Source organism: Rhamphochromis longiceps, linkage group LG3 (assembly GCF_057381845.1).
Source record: "Rhamphochromis longiceps isolate RC_006_pf linkage group LG3, R_longiceps_female_GT1.1, whole genome shotgun sequence".
In the NCBI taxonomy this organism is placed as follows: Eukaryota; Metazoa; Chordata; class Actinopteri; order Cichliformes; family Cichlidae; genus Rhamphochromis; species Rhamphochromis longiceps.
This window is the reverse complement of record NC_140559.1, coordinates 38,659,946-38,673,720: the sequence shown is the minus strand read 5'-3', so window position 1 is coordinate 38,673,720 and position 13,775 is coordinate 38,659,946. Positions and strand designations below refer to the sequence as shown.

General features: G+C 35.7%; 1 protein-coding gene across 1 annotated transcript; it reads left to right on the top strand.

The window, feature by feature from the left end:
- Positions 1-4,664: 4,664 nt before the first annotated feature.
- LOC146674536 (uncharacterized) lies at positions 4,665-9,749 on the top strand. Its single transcript, XM_085401079.1, has 9 exons — positions 4,665-4,990; positions 5,093-5,229; positions 6,127-6,421; positions 6,622-6,773; positions 6,861-7,158; positions 7,310-7,455; positions 7,732-7,987; positions 9,413-9,591; positions 9,670-9,749. Exons 1-9 carry the CDS (start codon positions 4,665-4,667, stop codon positions 9,747-9,749), a joined length of 1,869 nt encoding a protein of 622 aa, XP_085257205.1.
- The last annotated feature ends 4,026 nt before the right edge of the window (positions 9,750-13,775 follow it).

The window sequence follows — 13,775 nt, the reverse complement described above, 5'->3', positions numbered from 1 at the left end:
GATGCATAGTTTTTGTTAGAAATAGTTATTACTTAAAACCTGTTTTGCACTCCTTTAAAACTATTTTGCCAAAATTTCAGTAAGTGCACAACACACCATGTTTTCTTTTTCATATCGCCAATCCTGATGAAACACTAAGTTGAAGTCATATATAAATAATTTCTTTGTAGATTTTTCCTTTCTGATTCATAGTAATGCTCATAGCATTTGTAGTAATTGTATCTATGCAAAGCAAGTGAGTTTACTCCTTTACATTTTATATGGAAATATGTGCCTATAATAACTAGCTCTAAAGTTATGACTGTAGTGATGAAATGTCTTGATAAAGCCAGAACTGAAGTACAAATTCTCTGAATTATGAAATATTCTAATATCAAACAGTTTACGTGTAGAAAAGAGCACACATTTTTAAGCACTTTTTAACACTACACACACATTCCCACATAACAAGCAGGTCTGACCCGGATCTGGTATCAAGCCGGCACTGCTGGCTGACTTCTGGCATGATAAGACGTATGTCATCCAGATATGGGCCAGGCCTGGCATAGATGGCACTGTCTATGCATGATGGCATGTCATATCTGGCCCAATTATTGTTTGGTTTATGTGGCCCAGCCCCATACAAAGCAGGCCTGGCCGGGATCTCGCATCAAGCTGGCACTTCTGACTGACTGGTGTCATTGCAGAGTGCATGTCAACCAGATGTGGGCCAGGTCTGGCAATGAGGCACTGTTTATGTTCCTGTTTTCCTATTTTAGTTAGAAAACCCAAATGCCATGTTGCAATACTATACTGCTATGGTAGCCAATGTTTCAAATGAAGGTTTGACAGGTTTGTGAGTTTACACTTTATCCAAAACCTAGTGATGGTTTACTCATTTTTACCACTGGGTAGCTGTAGCTCAGGAGGTAGAGCAGGTCACCTAGTGATGGGAAGGTTAGTGGTTTGATTCCTGGCTTCTCCAGTCTGCATGTCATTAGTGTCAATGTGTGTGAATGTAGTTAAGAAGCACTCAGTCTAGAAAAAGTGTGCGATTAGGAGTATGTGCCATCTTGTGTAGAGCATTTACAGTAATCAGGCCATTCGCTGTCTGGACAGAGTATCATCTTGTTACGTTTGCACTATTATGTTCTGGCACATGTTTCTATTACATAGCTTGATTAAGGTACACATTAGGCTGACATCTGGGCAAAAGCTGAAACTGTTCTCGTCCAGCAGTGTGTCAGCAACTGGCCCGTGGCTGCACACAACTTGCACATGGCCCACATACCACAAAGAATGACGGCCCTTTGATGGCCCAGATCTGGTTTGCCAGAGGTCCACACATGGGCCAGCACAGGACCACCAGTGTGTCTGCAACTGGCCTTGTGCTTGTGCACCTCTGGCAAACCAGATCTGGGCCACCAAAGGGCCGTCATTCTTTGCGGTATGTGGGCCATGTGTGAGCACATTGTGTGGGCCAGATCCAGACCATACCAATTTAGTGCACATATGTTTTGGGCAAAAACATTTTTTTTAATATTAAAATACAAACATTTGTAACAAACAATTGACAAATTAGCCAATTCCAAGCCTGTGATGGATTTAATATGAATTTTAGCTGACAATGATTAGACTCATTCACTGAATTCCACCTTTACATCAACTTTAAACAGTCTAGTATGAATGTACTGTGAGTATACAGGATGGATATTAGCCAAGACATCAGGTTGCATCTTGTTGAATTTAGTTTTATAAATTAACAAAGAGCATTAAACCTCAGAGCACAGGACAGGTCATTTGATCACAGCCTGTACACTAAGAAAATCTACTGGAATTTATAATATATATTTTTTTGCTGTTGTTTTTTAAAGACTCCTTCTTTTTCTATGATCGTGTTTCAAGCCAAACATATTCATTAGAATTATAATTTAGACTGAAATAAAGTTTGTGTTCTCATGTACTACTTCATAAAGAAGGCTCATTTACTCAGTTTATGTTTATGCAAAATAGAAAGAGGCCCTTCCCTGCTCTCATTTCATACACAGTGATGATTTGAATTTTGCAAATGAAAATTTTTTCAAAAGATATAGTCTTTAAGTCAAAGGCTGTGTCCTTGTTTTTTCTTTCATTTGCATTGCTAGCATTTCCAGACAGGCATGACTAGACGTGTTGCAAACAGTTTTTCTTATGTATACTGAGGTAAAACTGTAAAATCTTGCAAAATATTTAAATAAAACTTCCAATTTTTAGTTTTGATTTATTGCTAAATGTTGATTTTATTCAAGTATTTTAAAGTATAGTTTTTACAAAAACATTTTTATATGAACCCATTTCACTGCATGCACTAAACAAGTTCAACAAATATTATTTTTCAAATATTATTAATTTAAAGTCAGTGTAAAAGGCAAACTGCTTTTGATGTAATTTTGAACAGATGCAAAATACTGAGAGGTCAGATGCCTCTTAATGATTTGAATTTAGCAAATATTCTCAGAAGATGCAGATCTTAAGTCAGGTGTTGTTGTGTTTTCTCATTTGCATTGCTGCCTTCTCCAGACAGGCGTGTTTGTTTTTTAGTTTTGACTGAAAACACAACAAACTTGCTGTGACATTAGCGGGGCAGGTATTTTATCTACATCATTTAATCCACAAAGATGAACGTGAAAGAAATTTCATTCAGACTTTTGTTCAGATAAGCAAAAATGATAAAATCCCATTTTTTGTAGTGAAATTTTTCTTTTCTCTTCTTTTTTCTTTAACTCAATTTGGACTGAACGATTCATGTGGAAAAGCCAACCTTCAGCTTTCAGAGTTAGAAAGATGTCTTTTCAGTGTCTTTCTGACCAAATTATTAAAAAAATAGTAATAAATATTATTATTTTAAAGCTAATTATTAACCATGTAGCATATATGAAACTCAGTATAAACAGGTGGTGCCAGTACTACATCAATGGCAACATTTTCATTCAGTTTAAATCTGTTTTGATGTTTTTATTTTAAATTCTTAAATTGGCCACAAGATTTTGTTCCCTGTGAAGTGAACCTAAACATCCTCTTGTGATCTGACTGGGCTTATATAACGTTAAACGTATGTATATTATTATTATACATATTTAAATATTGTAAAAATGCAATTTCAACAACACATTTCAGTTTTTCTACATGACAAGTGTGTAAAAGTACAGAAAAATCTCTTGTAGCTCACTGCCCAGATCTCCTGTATGTATGAAACCTTATATCTTTATTTGACTGATGAAAACATTCATTTTTTTACTGGAATTTCTGTTGTACACAGTAAAAGGTTTTTTCTGTCATTTAACTGTTTATCTAATACCTAACTACTTTGGTGTAGTACAAATGGCTCTTGAGGAGCAGAAAAAGTTGTACACCTATAAGAAGTCCATAAATGCATGCCATGCACATTTTCCAAAACCATCCAGCAGACCAGATTGGAGTCTCTGTCGGGTCAGTTCTGGCCCCCAGGACTTATGTTTGACACCCCTGATGTAAACGATGCTGTGGAAAACTGTAGCTGCAGAAAAAAACAGATTGTCTCTTTTTAAAACCCTTGTTCTGATGATACACTGAGTTGGACTCATATACAGCTGTGCTTCTGATCCCTGTTTAAAATGCTGCTGATTGGTTCATTACTCATGGTCATAGTAACTTAAGTTTTATACACTATGTGTGCTTATTACTTTAGAATATATCCCTCCACATTTTTTTTTTTTTTTGTAAATTCAGCAATATATTAAATGTATAAAAGGTATCTCTGTTTGTGTAAGAGCCCTTAGTGTTGAAATTAAATATTACTCTTGAGAAATGTAAGTGTCATCATCTTCAATCTGGCTGATAGACTTTGAGGTAAGCTTATGTGCCTTTGAATGTAATGATCAGTGAAATGAATAAAAATGTCTAATAAGGCAAGTGAAAATGTAGAAAAATAAAATGTTTAAACATTAAATTGTAGAAACATGCAGTGGAAAGGTTTGGTCTGAAGATTTTGAGTGTGTGGTCATTCATGCAAACATCAGTGACTAAAAATTTGCATATTCTTGGATACTGAAACAAATGCAGGAGTAAAGTATGAGACTGGTAGTGATTAGAAGAAAACTACAGAGACAGTAAGTCAGTCTACCTGCCAATTACTGCGTTTTATTAATGCCACAATACATTTGACTTGGATACTTTCTTAAGCCATGAGTGGGACTCATAGTTGGAGCTTCATTGGTAAGTTAAAGTATCTTAAACTTTCTTTAAGAAAAAATAAAGTTAAAATGAAGATGATGGAATTTAATGTACACATCAGTGAGATCATTCAAAAAAATAACTCCTTTTTTTTAAATATCTTTCAAATGTCGGTATGTTAACAGGCATTTCCATCATGTTAACATTAACATCTGGAACACTGGCAGGTAAATTTTTCTTCTGCAATCAAAACATTCTCGTCCACATTTGTTAAGTGCAAACTATCACAAGTTTGCAAAAATTAAAAAAATAAAGATTTTTATTTAGAAAGCACAGCCAATAATTGAGCAAAGTTTCATTCTTAATAAAATGAATCCGTCTCAGTTCAGGCAAATACAAATATAATAACTACTAATTTGACACTGGACCTTGATTTATCTGTATATTTATATGTATATTGCTTATTCCGAGCAAAAATGTAAAAATAGCCCTCTATGTTTTCATTAATATTTTTTTTTAATCACTTAGGTCAACTCCTTTACAACGTGGCACTGAAACAAACAGCTGTCCAATCTTCAACCAGTGGCACTGTGGGTATTGCTGGTAAGGCAGTTGATGGAAACAGAGATGCAAACTATCAAAGTGGGTCTTGCACACTTACCAATGTAGAATCTGATCCCTGGTGGAGAGTAGACCTGGTAAATGTGTATACAATTGGGACTGTAATGGTAACCAATAGACAGGAATTGGAAAATGGGCTGGATGGTGCCGAAATCTGGATCGGAAATTCAATAACAATCAGTGACCCTGAAAGCATCAGGTGAAAGAGCTTGATTTATAACCGTAAGTCATTATTTATCATATCAATAGGACTTATTTATATTTATTCTTTACTTTTTCTTTTTGAATGTTTCATACACAGGTGTGCTGTCATCTCCCACATTCCCAGCGGACAAGCGTTTTATTTTCCATGTAACTCTGTGAAGGGACGCTACGTCACTGTGTTTTTACCAGGAAGTGCAAAGGTCCTAAGTCTCTGTGAGGTTGAAGTGTATTACGGTAAATACTTTCAATTCTGATGCAGATACATAAAACTGCAATTTACTGAGTCAAAGAACAAATGACAGCTTTCATGTCAGGGTGTTTTTAATTTCTAACAACATTACAATGTCACGTCTGCCATGGCAGATGAGTGGAGGTTGAAAGTTAGGACGCAAGATGCAGGCAGCTTCAGATGCAGGTGAGCTTTATTAAACTGGTAAGTGAAACAAACAAAAACTTAGCAGGCGAGAAACAGAAGCAAAGAAATTTATACTGGGAGAAACAAACAAAACACTGAACTGAAACCGGGATGCAGGGAGACGCGGGAAGATGACACAGAATGAGGCAGGGAAGAAACACAGACGAACCAACAACGAGGACGAGATGACACACAATATAAATACACAGACAGGAACATGAGGGAACAAGGAACAGGTGGCAAGCCCGGTGGAACTGATTGGGCACAACGAGACAAGGAAGCAAAACAGAATAGACTAACATGAGACACAGACCTTCAGAGTAAAACAGGAAATATACAGAGATGCAGACTGGAGGGAACACTGAGAAACACAAGGAAGAGTGCAAACATGACACGCTGGATAAACATGGAAAACATAACAGAATGAAACACAAACCACGGCACGAGAACTCACACAACAATATAACACAGACACATGGGGAGACAGAGGGCAGAGACACAAGGCGGAATCCAGTAAAATAAAATAAACAACCTAGGAACCATGGAATAAATCATGAACTAAAAAAGTAGAAAAACACAAGAAACCTAAGAACGCTGGGTCAAATTGACCCAGGACTGTGACATGCAATTATTCTTTGTGTTTTTATTATATAAATCAATAAGAGTTGTCAGAGCCCAAACAACATAAATTATTGTCCTCTTGGTTTTCCTTCAAGGATACCCATTACCCAATGTGGCACTCAAAGGAGAAGCTACCCAGTCATCTACACTCTCTGTTGCCACTGCGTCCAAAGCCATCGATGGCAGACGGAACTCGTTCTATAGCAATGGGTTCTGTAGCCACACGGCTGAAGACGAGACCAACCCCTGGTGGAGGGTGGACCTGCAGCGAAGCTTTACAATCACTGCTGTAAAAGTCACCAACAGAGGAGACTGCTGTGCTGAAAGAATGGATGGAGCTGAGATCAGAATAGGAAACTCACTGGAGAACAATGGAAACAATAATCCCAGGTAATTTTATATCAGTCAACGTTCATTGTGATTTTTTTCTTTGTTTGTTTTACTTTAGAATAACTTGAACAGCAATGTTTCAGCAATTAGAATATACATATTATCGACCACAGGACTAGTTAATTACTTGATGTTACCTTCTCCTTAACATGAAGTCCATAATACTAACATAATGCTGCCCCCACACTCTCTGCTGTCAGGTGTGCTTCCATCTCACATATCAACGCGGGTAAAACCTACACATACCGGTGTGATGGAGGCAGCATGGAGGGTCGCTTTGTGAATGTGTTTCTTCCTGGACAGAAGAAGACTCTCACCCTGTGTGAAGTGGAGGTGTATGCTGCCCCAGCAGGTAGAGCTTTAAGTGACTGGATCTGATCTACTGAAACACATCTGCCTGATACTGATTCATACTTGTTTCTTCTTTTCCACAATTTAGTGGAACCGCTTCCAAATGTGGCCTTAAACAAACAAACAGTACAGTCATCAACTTGGTATGGGCCAGTGTTTGGGCCCTCAAAGGGTGTCGATGGGTGCAGGAATGGAAACTTCAACATAAGATGCTGTTCTTGTACTGTAGAACAGCTGGGTCCCTGGTGGAGAGTAGACTTACTGGCTGTCTATAAAGTCAGTGCTGTCACCATCATCAACAGACAGGACTGTTGTCCTGAAAGGATTCTTGGGGCACAGATCCTGATCGGGAACTCGCTGGATCAAAATGGTAACCAAAACCCCAGGTGAGATCTGATTTCTGATAAATGTAACTTTTCTCCTTCAACATTAAATTCAATATTTTTTTGTTTTTTTAAAACAAAGAAAAACTAATGTCTGAACATAGTTTTAAGTTCTAATCTATCATTTTCTTTGTTGTTTCTCTACATCCATCAGTTGTGGCATGATCACATCATTAGATGGTACACCAACATACACATTCCAGTGTAATGAAATGGAAGGTCGCTACATCATTGTGATCATACCAGGAAAAAGGACTTACGCAACCCTGTGTGAAGTGGAAGTGTTTGCTTCTCTATCTGGTAGGGTCTTGTTGTGCTATTTTTTAGAAATTGTTGTGGTTTTGTGTGCTTAAATTATTATTGTAAGATTTTTACTGTTGTTGTTTTTTTCTTTTTCTTGTATTTACCATTGTTCATAGGACCAAATGAACATCATGCACTTTACTGAACTTTTAGCTTTCAGTGTCCAGTTAAACTGCAGAATATTTGAATGGAACATGTTAAAATGAAAGGAAAACAATAACAACCAAACTGGCTTAAACAAACAGAATCCTAAAGCAAAGTACTTCCCTGTAGTTCCAGAAGCTGTCACTCCTTTACCAACTCCTCCGCCTCCTCCCACCCCTCCTCCACCTGTGAGCCTGCAGCTTGGTGGCAGGAACGTGACGGTGGTGGGAGAGAGGCTCTGCTGGTCTGATGCTCTGATGCACTGTAGACGTTATTACTGGGACCTGCTCAGCCTTCACAGCCAACAGGAGCAAAGCGAGTTGGAGCAGCTGCTGGGCCTCGTTCCTTTCTCCCTCACAGACCACATCTGGATGGGACTGCGCAGGTACTGATAGCTATAGATACATTTAGCTGATGTACATCACAGATTAAATAATGAGCAGGACATAACATAAATGAGATGGTGGAGCTCTCCAATCACAAGTGAAATGGAAAAATCTGTTAAAGAACTAGACATAAATATCAAATGAGAACAAAGAAACAGAAGAAACAACCAAATAAATGGAGAAAGACACAACAGGAAAAGCCAGAAAGAAATGCAAACAATGTACAAAGTGAATGAAAATAACTACCAATGGTTCAAAGAAGAAATAACTTCTGACAACACAATGACCCCAAAAACAAAAAAACCCAGTCAAGAAAATATTTACTTGTTTTCTGATTATTTATCCAATTGTGTGTCATAGGGAATACATTTTTCACAGTTAATAAAGAAGGCATATTATGTAAATTTAAACTGCTGCAACATACTAAGAGGTCAGATGCCCCGCCTCTTCTGAGGAAATATTCTCAGAAGAGGCAGATTGTTAGAGTCAAAATGTTAAATATTCTGCCAAAGTTGTATTTTTACTCAGTTGTATATGTATTAAATTTTTATCCTATTGTACATTTTATTTTATTTTATTCCATTCTATATATAGTATTTTTTTATTCTATTCTATTCTGTACAGTTGTGTACAGTGTATTATTCTTATTGTTTTCCTGTGTTCTTTAATTTTTGCTATATAACTTTGCACTGTTGTGACAAAACAAATTTTCCAGATGTGGTACTAATAAAGATTCTCATCTTATCTTAAATGTTGTCATTGTGTACTTAAATTTGTAAGTCTCAGTTCAAACTGAATCATCAAAGACATTCCTTTGTTTCTGTTGTCTTCCCCAGCCTGTTGAATGGTGAGGGGGGCTACAGTGTAACTGAAGGCACATCCTATGTGAGGGTTCTGTTCTCTTATTTAGCGAGGATATTTACTTCCTGCATTTATGACCTTACCTGTGCTTGTGTATGGTGAGACGATTAGAGGGGTTACGCCATATACAGGTTGATGGAGATGACCCTTCTTGTTTAATGCTTGTTTCAAAAGAAAAAAGAACGAAAACTGGAATTTTCTGAACTCATTCCAGGCATATTTGCATCTTCCCACCTACTGTGCTTTGTTAATCTGAATTTCATTAACAGGTAGTCACACAGAAACGCAGACCCAACACAGATCTTTAAGTTAGATGCTTTGTGTTGTTGTGTTTTCTTATTTGCATTGCTGTGTCAAACTTACATTTGGATTTTCTATTCACTTAAGCAAAATTATGCTTAAAATGATAAAATTCAAATTGTTTTCCAGTGAAATTTTTTCCAGTATATTTAACATATTTTGTTATTTTGAAGATAAATATCAATCATATAGCTTATGTTAAATGTCAATAGCTGCATTTTCCAATCAGTTTACATCTGTTCGTTATACTTTCTCTACAACAGATCCCTCAGAGCAGACGAGTGGTTCTGGATGTCTGGATATTCCATGAATTTCTTAAATTGGCCACAAGATTTTGTTCCAGACTGTTACTCCAGCACCTGTGGAGGCGTGGCCAGCACAGACCACTTCCTCTGGCAGGACCAGCCCTGTGAGGAGAGCCTCAACTTCATCTGCCAATCAGGTTTTACTTACACCACATTAAGGCTTGTGTGCTTTTATTGTGTATTGCCTTATTGAACTTTTCCTCATGTTCTTTCAGGTGCTGACGATGGCGTGCAGAGAGTTTATTTCTCCAGCACTCAAGGATCCAACAAGTCCATAAAGGAGATGACACAGTAGAAACTGTGATGCATAGTTATTTTGTTAGAAATAGTTTCTATCTGAATATGTTTTACACTCCTTTAAACCATTCTTAGAAAAATTCAGTAATTGCATAAAACATTACGTTTATCTTTTTCATAAGTTACAGTCATGAATAAATGATTTATCTTTAAATAATTTCCTGTCTAGTTTGTAGTAATGCTCATAGCAATCATAGCAATTGTATTTCTACAAAACACGTGAGGTTGTTCCTCTGCATTATATAAAGCAATAAGTGCCTATAATAGTGCCTCTAAAGTTATGGCAAAGACTGTAATGATGAAATGTGGTAATAAAGTTTGGATTAATAAACAAAGACAGTCGTATATTATAAAATATAACAATATCAAACAGTTTGGTTTTTATTTGTGCAGAAGAACACAAGTTCTTAAGCACTTCACACTACACGCACAGCAAAGTGCGAAAATGTTATTTTTCATTTGTGGACAATATAGCATACAACACACGTCTGTAATTACTAAATTCTCTCTGACACTATATTAAAAAAAATCATTGCAGACCTGCTGTCTGACAGTATAAATAAGTTTTGTCTCTAAACAAATTAATTAGAAAGATTGTCAGAAAGATTTCCAGGGATTTGGTGGCATTTTCATATTCAGTCCTGCAACAATTTAAAATGTACCAAAATCAGTCGCAAAGTAACAATTTAAGATACAATTTAAAATAAAGCAGAATAATCAGTATGATTATTCTGACTCACTGAATTAACTGAATTCCAGCTTTGCATCAGCTTTAAACAGTCTAGTATAAATGTACTGTGAGTATACAGGATGGATATTAGCCAAGATTCGGGTTGCATCTTGTTGAATCCAGTTTTGTAAATCAACAAAGAGCATTAAACCTCAGAGCACAGCACAGGTCACCTGATCACAGCCTGTACAATAAAAAAAATCTACTGGAACTCATAATAGAAATGATTATGAGTTATGATACTTTTCCGCATGCTGAGCCACTACAACTGATTTTAAGATTCCCTCACCTGCTGAATCCCACTATAGACTCTTCCATACTAATTTTCCTGTTTTGTTATCTTGTTGTTGTTTTTTAAAGCCTCCTTCTTTTCCTATGATCGTGTTTCAAGCCAAACATATTCATTAGAATTAAAATTTAGGCTGAAATAAAGTTTGTGTTCTCATGTACTATATATGCACCACTTCATATATGACACCATTCTTGCTTTTCAAAATACTAAGAGGCCTTTCTCTGCTCTCATTTCATTCACAATTTGAATGACGATTTGAATTTTGCAAATGAAAATTTCTCCAAAGATATAGCCTTTAAGTCACAGGCTGTGTCCTTGTTTTTTCTTTCATTTGCATTGCTAGCGTTTCCAGACAGGCATGACTAGACGTGATGCAAAAAGTTTTCCTTATGTATACTGAGGTGACTCCGGGGCTAAACTGTGAAATCTTGCAAAATATTTAATAAAAACAAAAACATTTTTATATGAACCCATTTCACTACATGAACTAAAAAAAAGTTTAACAAATATTATTTTCCAAATATTATTAATTTAAAGTCAGTGTAAAAGGCAAACTGCTTTTGATGTAATTTTGAACAGATGCAAAATACTGAGAGGTCAGATGCCTCTTAATGATTTGAATTTAGCAAATATTCTCAGAAGATGCAGATCTTAAGTCAGGTGTTGTTGTGTTTTCTCATTTGCATTGCTGCCTTCTCCAGACAGGCGTGTTTGTTTTTTAGTTTTGACAGAAAACACAAACTTGCTGTGACATTAGCGGGGCAGGTATTTTATCTACATCATTTAATCCACAAAGATGAACGTGAAAGAAATTTCATTCAGAGTTAGAAAGATGTCTTTTCAGTGTTTTTCTAAACAAATTATTAAAAAAATAGTAATACATATTATTATTTTAAAGCTAATTATTAACCATGTAGCATATATGAAACTCAGTATCAACAGGTGGTGCCAGTACTACATCAATGGCAACATTTTCATTCCGTTTAAATCTGTTTTGATGTTTTATTTTAAATTCTTAAATTGGATGTTGCCCATTGTGGGGTGAACCTAAACATCATCTGCTGATCTGGCTGGGCTTATATCATGTTAAACACATGTATGCAAATATTGTAAAAGTGCAATTTCAACAGCACATTTCAGTTTTTCTACATGAAAAGTGTGTAAAACTACAGATAAATCTCTGGTAGCTCACTGCCCAGATGTCATGTACTTATAAAACCTTATATTTTTATTTGACTGATGAAAACTTTCATTTTTTTTACTCGAATTTCTGTTGTACACATTAAAAATGTTTTTTATCTCATTTAACTGTTTATCTAATACCTAACTACTTTGGTGTAGTATAAATAGTTTTTGGGGAGCTTTTTATCAGCAGGAAAAGTTGTACACCTATAAGAAGTCCATAAATGCATGCCATGCACATTTTCCAAAACCATTCAGCAGACCAGATTGGAGTCTCTGTCGGGTCAATGCTGGCCCCAGGGCTTTTATTTCACACCCCTGATGTAAACGATGCTGTGGAAAACTGTAACTGCACAGGTATCTCTGTTTGTGTCAGAGACATTAGCATTGAAATTAAATATTACACTTGAGAAATGCAAGTGCCATCATCTTCATCAAAGTAATAAAGTTTTCAATAAAACGGCACATATAGTTGTGTGTGAATCTGGCTGATAGACTTTGAGGTAAGCATGTGCCTTTGAAAGTAATGATCAGTGAAATGAATAAAAATGTGTAATACGGCAAGTGAAAAATGTAAAAAAAATAAAATAGAATATTTAAACATTAAATTGTAGAAACATGCATTGGAAAGGTTTGGTCTGAAGATCCAGATATGAGTTTGGGTGTGTTGTCATTCATGCAAACATTACTGACTAAAAATTTGCATATTCTTGGATATCAAAACAAACAGGGGAGAATAGTATGAGATTGGTAGTGCTTAGAAGAAAACTACAGAGACAGTAAGTCAGTCTACCTGCCAATTACTGCATTTTATTAATGCCATAATACATTTGACTTGGATACTTTCTTAAGCCATGAGTGGGACTCATAGTTGGAGCTTCATTGGTAAGTTAAAGTATCTTAAACTTTCTTTAAGAAAAAATAAAGTTAAAATGAAGATGATGGAATTTAATGTACACATCAGTGAGATCATTGAAAAAAATAACTCCTTTTTAAAAAAAAAAATCTTTTAAATGTCTGCATGTTAACAGGCATTTCCATCATGTTAACATTAACATCTGGAACACTGGCAGGTAAACTTTTCTTCTACGAACAAACATATTCTGGTCCACAAAGTGCAATCTTGTGCAGAATAGCACATGATGGTGATGGAACAAAGAAAATGTAAAAAAGTCAAATAAAGAAAAATCACAGCCGATATTGAAGCAAATTATCTTCAAACTAAACTGAAACAGCCTTAGTGCAGGTGATAGCCGAGATCAATAAGCTGCACAGTGTATATATATATATATATATATATATATATATATATATATATATATATATATATATATATATATATATATAGATAGATAGATAGATAGATAGATAGATAGATAGAAATATGTGTGTGTGAAAAAGTGTTTGACTCTTCTTTCATTTTTTTTTTTGCACATTTGTCACACTTGCATTTTTCAAATCCTCAAACTAATTCTATTATTAGACAAAGATAGCCACAATAAGTACAAATTGCAATTTTAATTGATTTAATTCATAAAGGGAAAAATGCTATCCAAAACTATGTAACTGAGCATTCAAACAACTGTGAAGTTGGTAACTGAGATTCTTGAAATACATTATTTTTATTTGTAGTGTGCTACTTTAGATTTTTTTTTTCCCAAAAGGAGGTAGAAGTTAGTTTGGAGCTATGCTAAGTTGCAAAATCTGCTTAAGTTAAGTTATATTCATTTAACCTCTGTTTCCTCCTGTCTAACCAGCTCACTCCCTTACAGTAAGAAATTAGTAAGTAGCCACCAGGAGGGCCAGGTTCTAATCCTGCT

Excerpts from the sequence above, each read along its gene's own strand:
- LOC146674536 (XM_085401079.1), top strand. The coding sequence starts at position 4,665 with ATGTTTTCATTAATATTTTTTTTTAATCACTTAGGTCAACTCCTTTAC. Across the intron at positions 6,422-6,621 it reads AATGGAAACAATAATCCCAG|GTGTGCTTCCATCTCACATA; the intron begins GTAATTTTATAT and ends CTCTGCTGTCAG. Across the intron at positions 6,774-6,860 it reads GGTGTATGCTGCCCCAGCAG|TGGAACCGCTTCCAAATGTG; the intron begins GTAGAGCTTTAA and ends TCCACAATTTAG.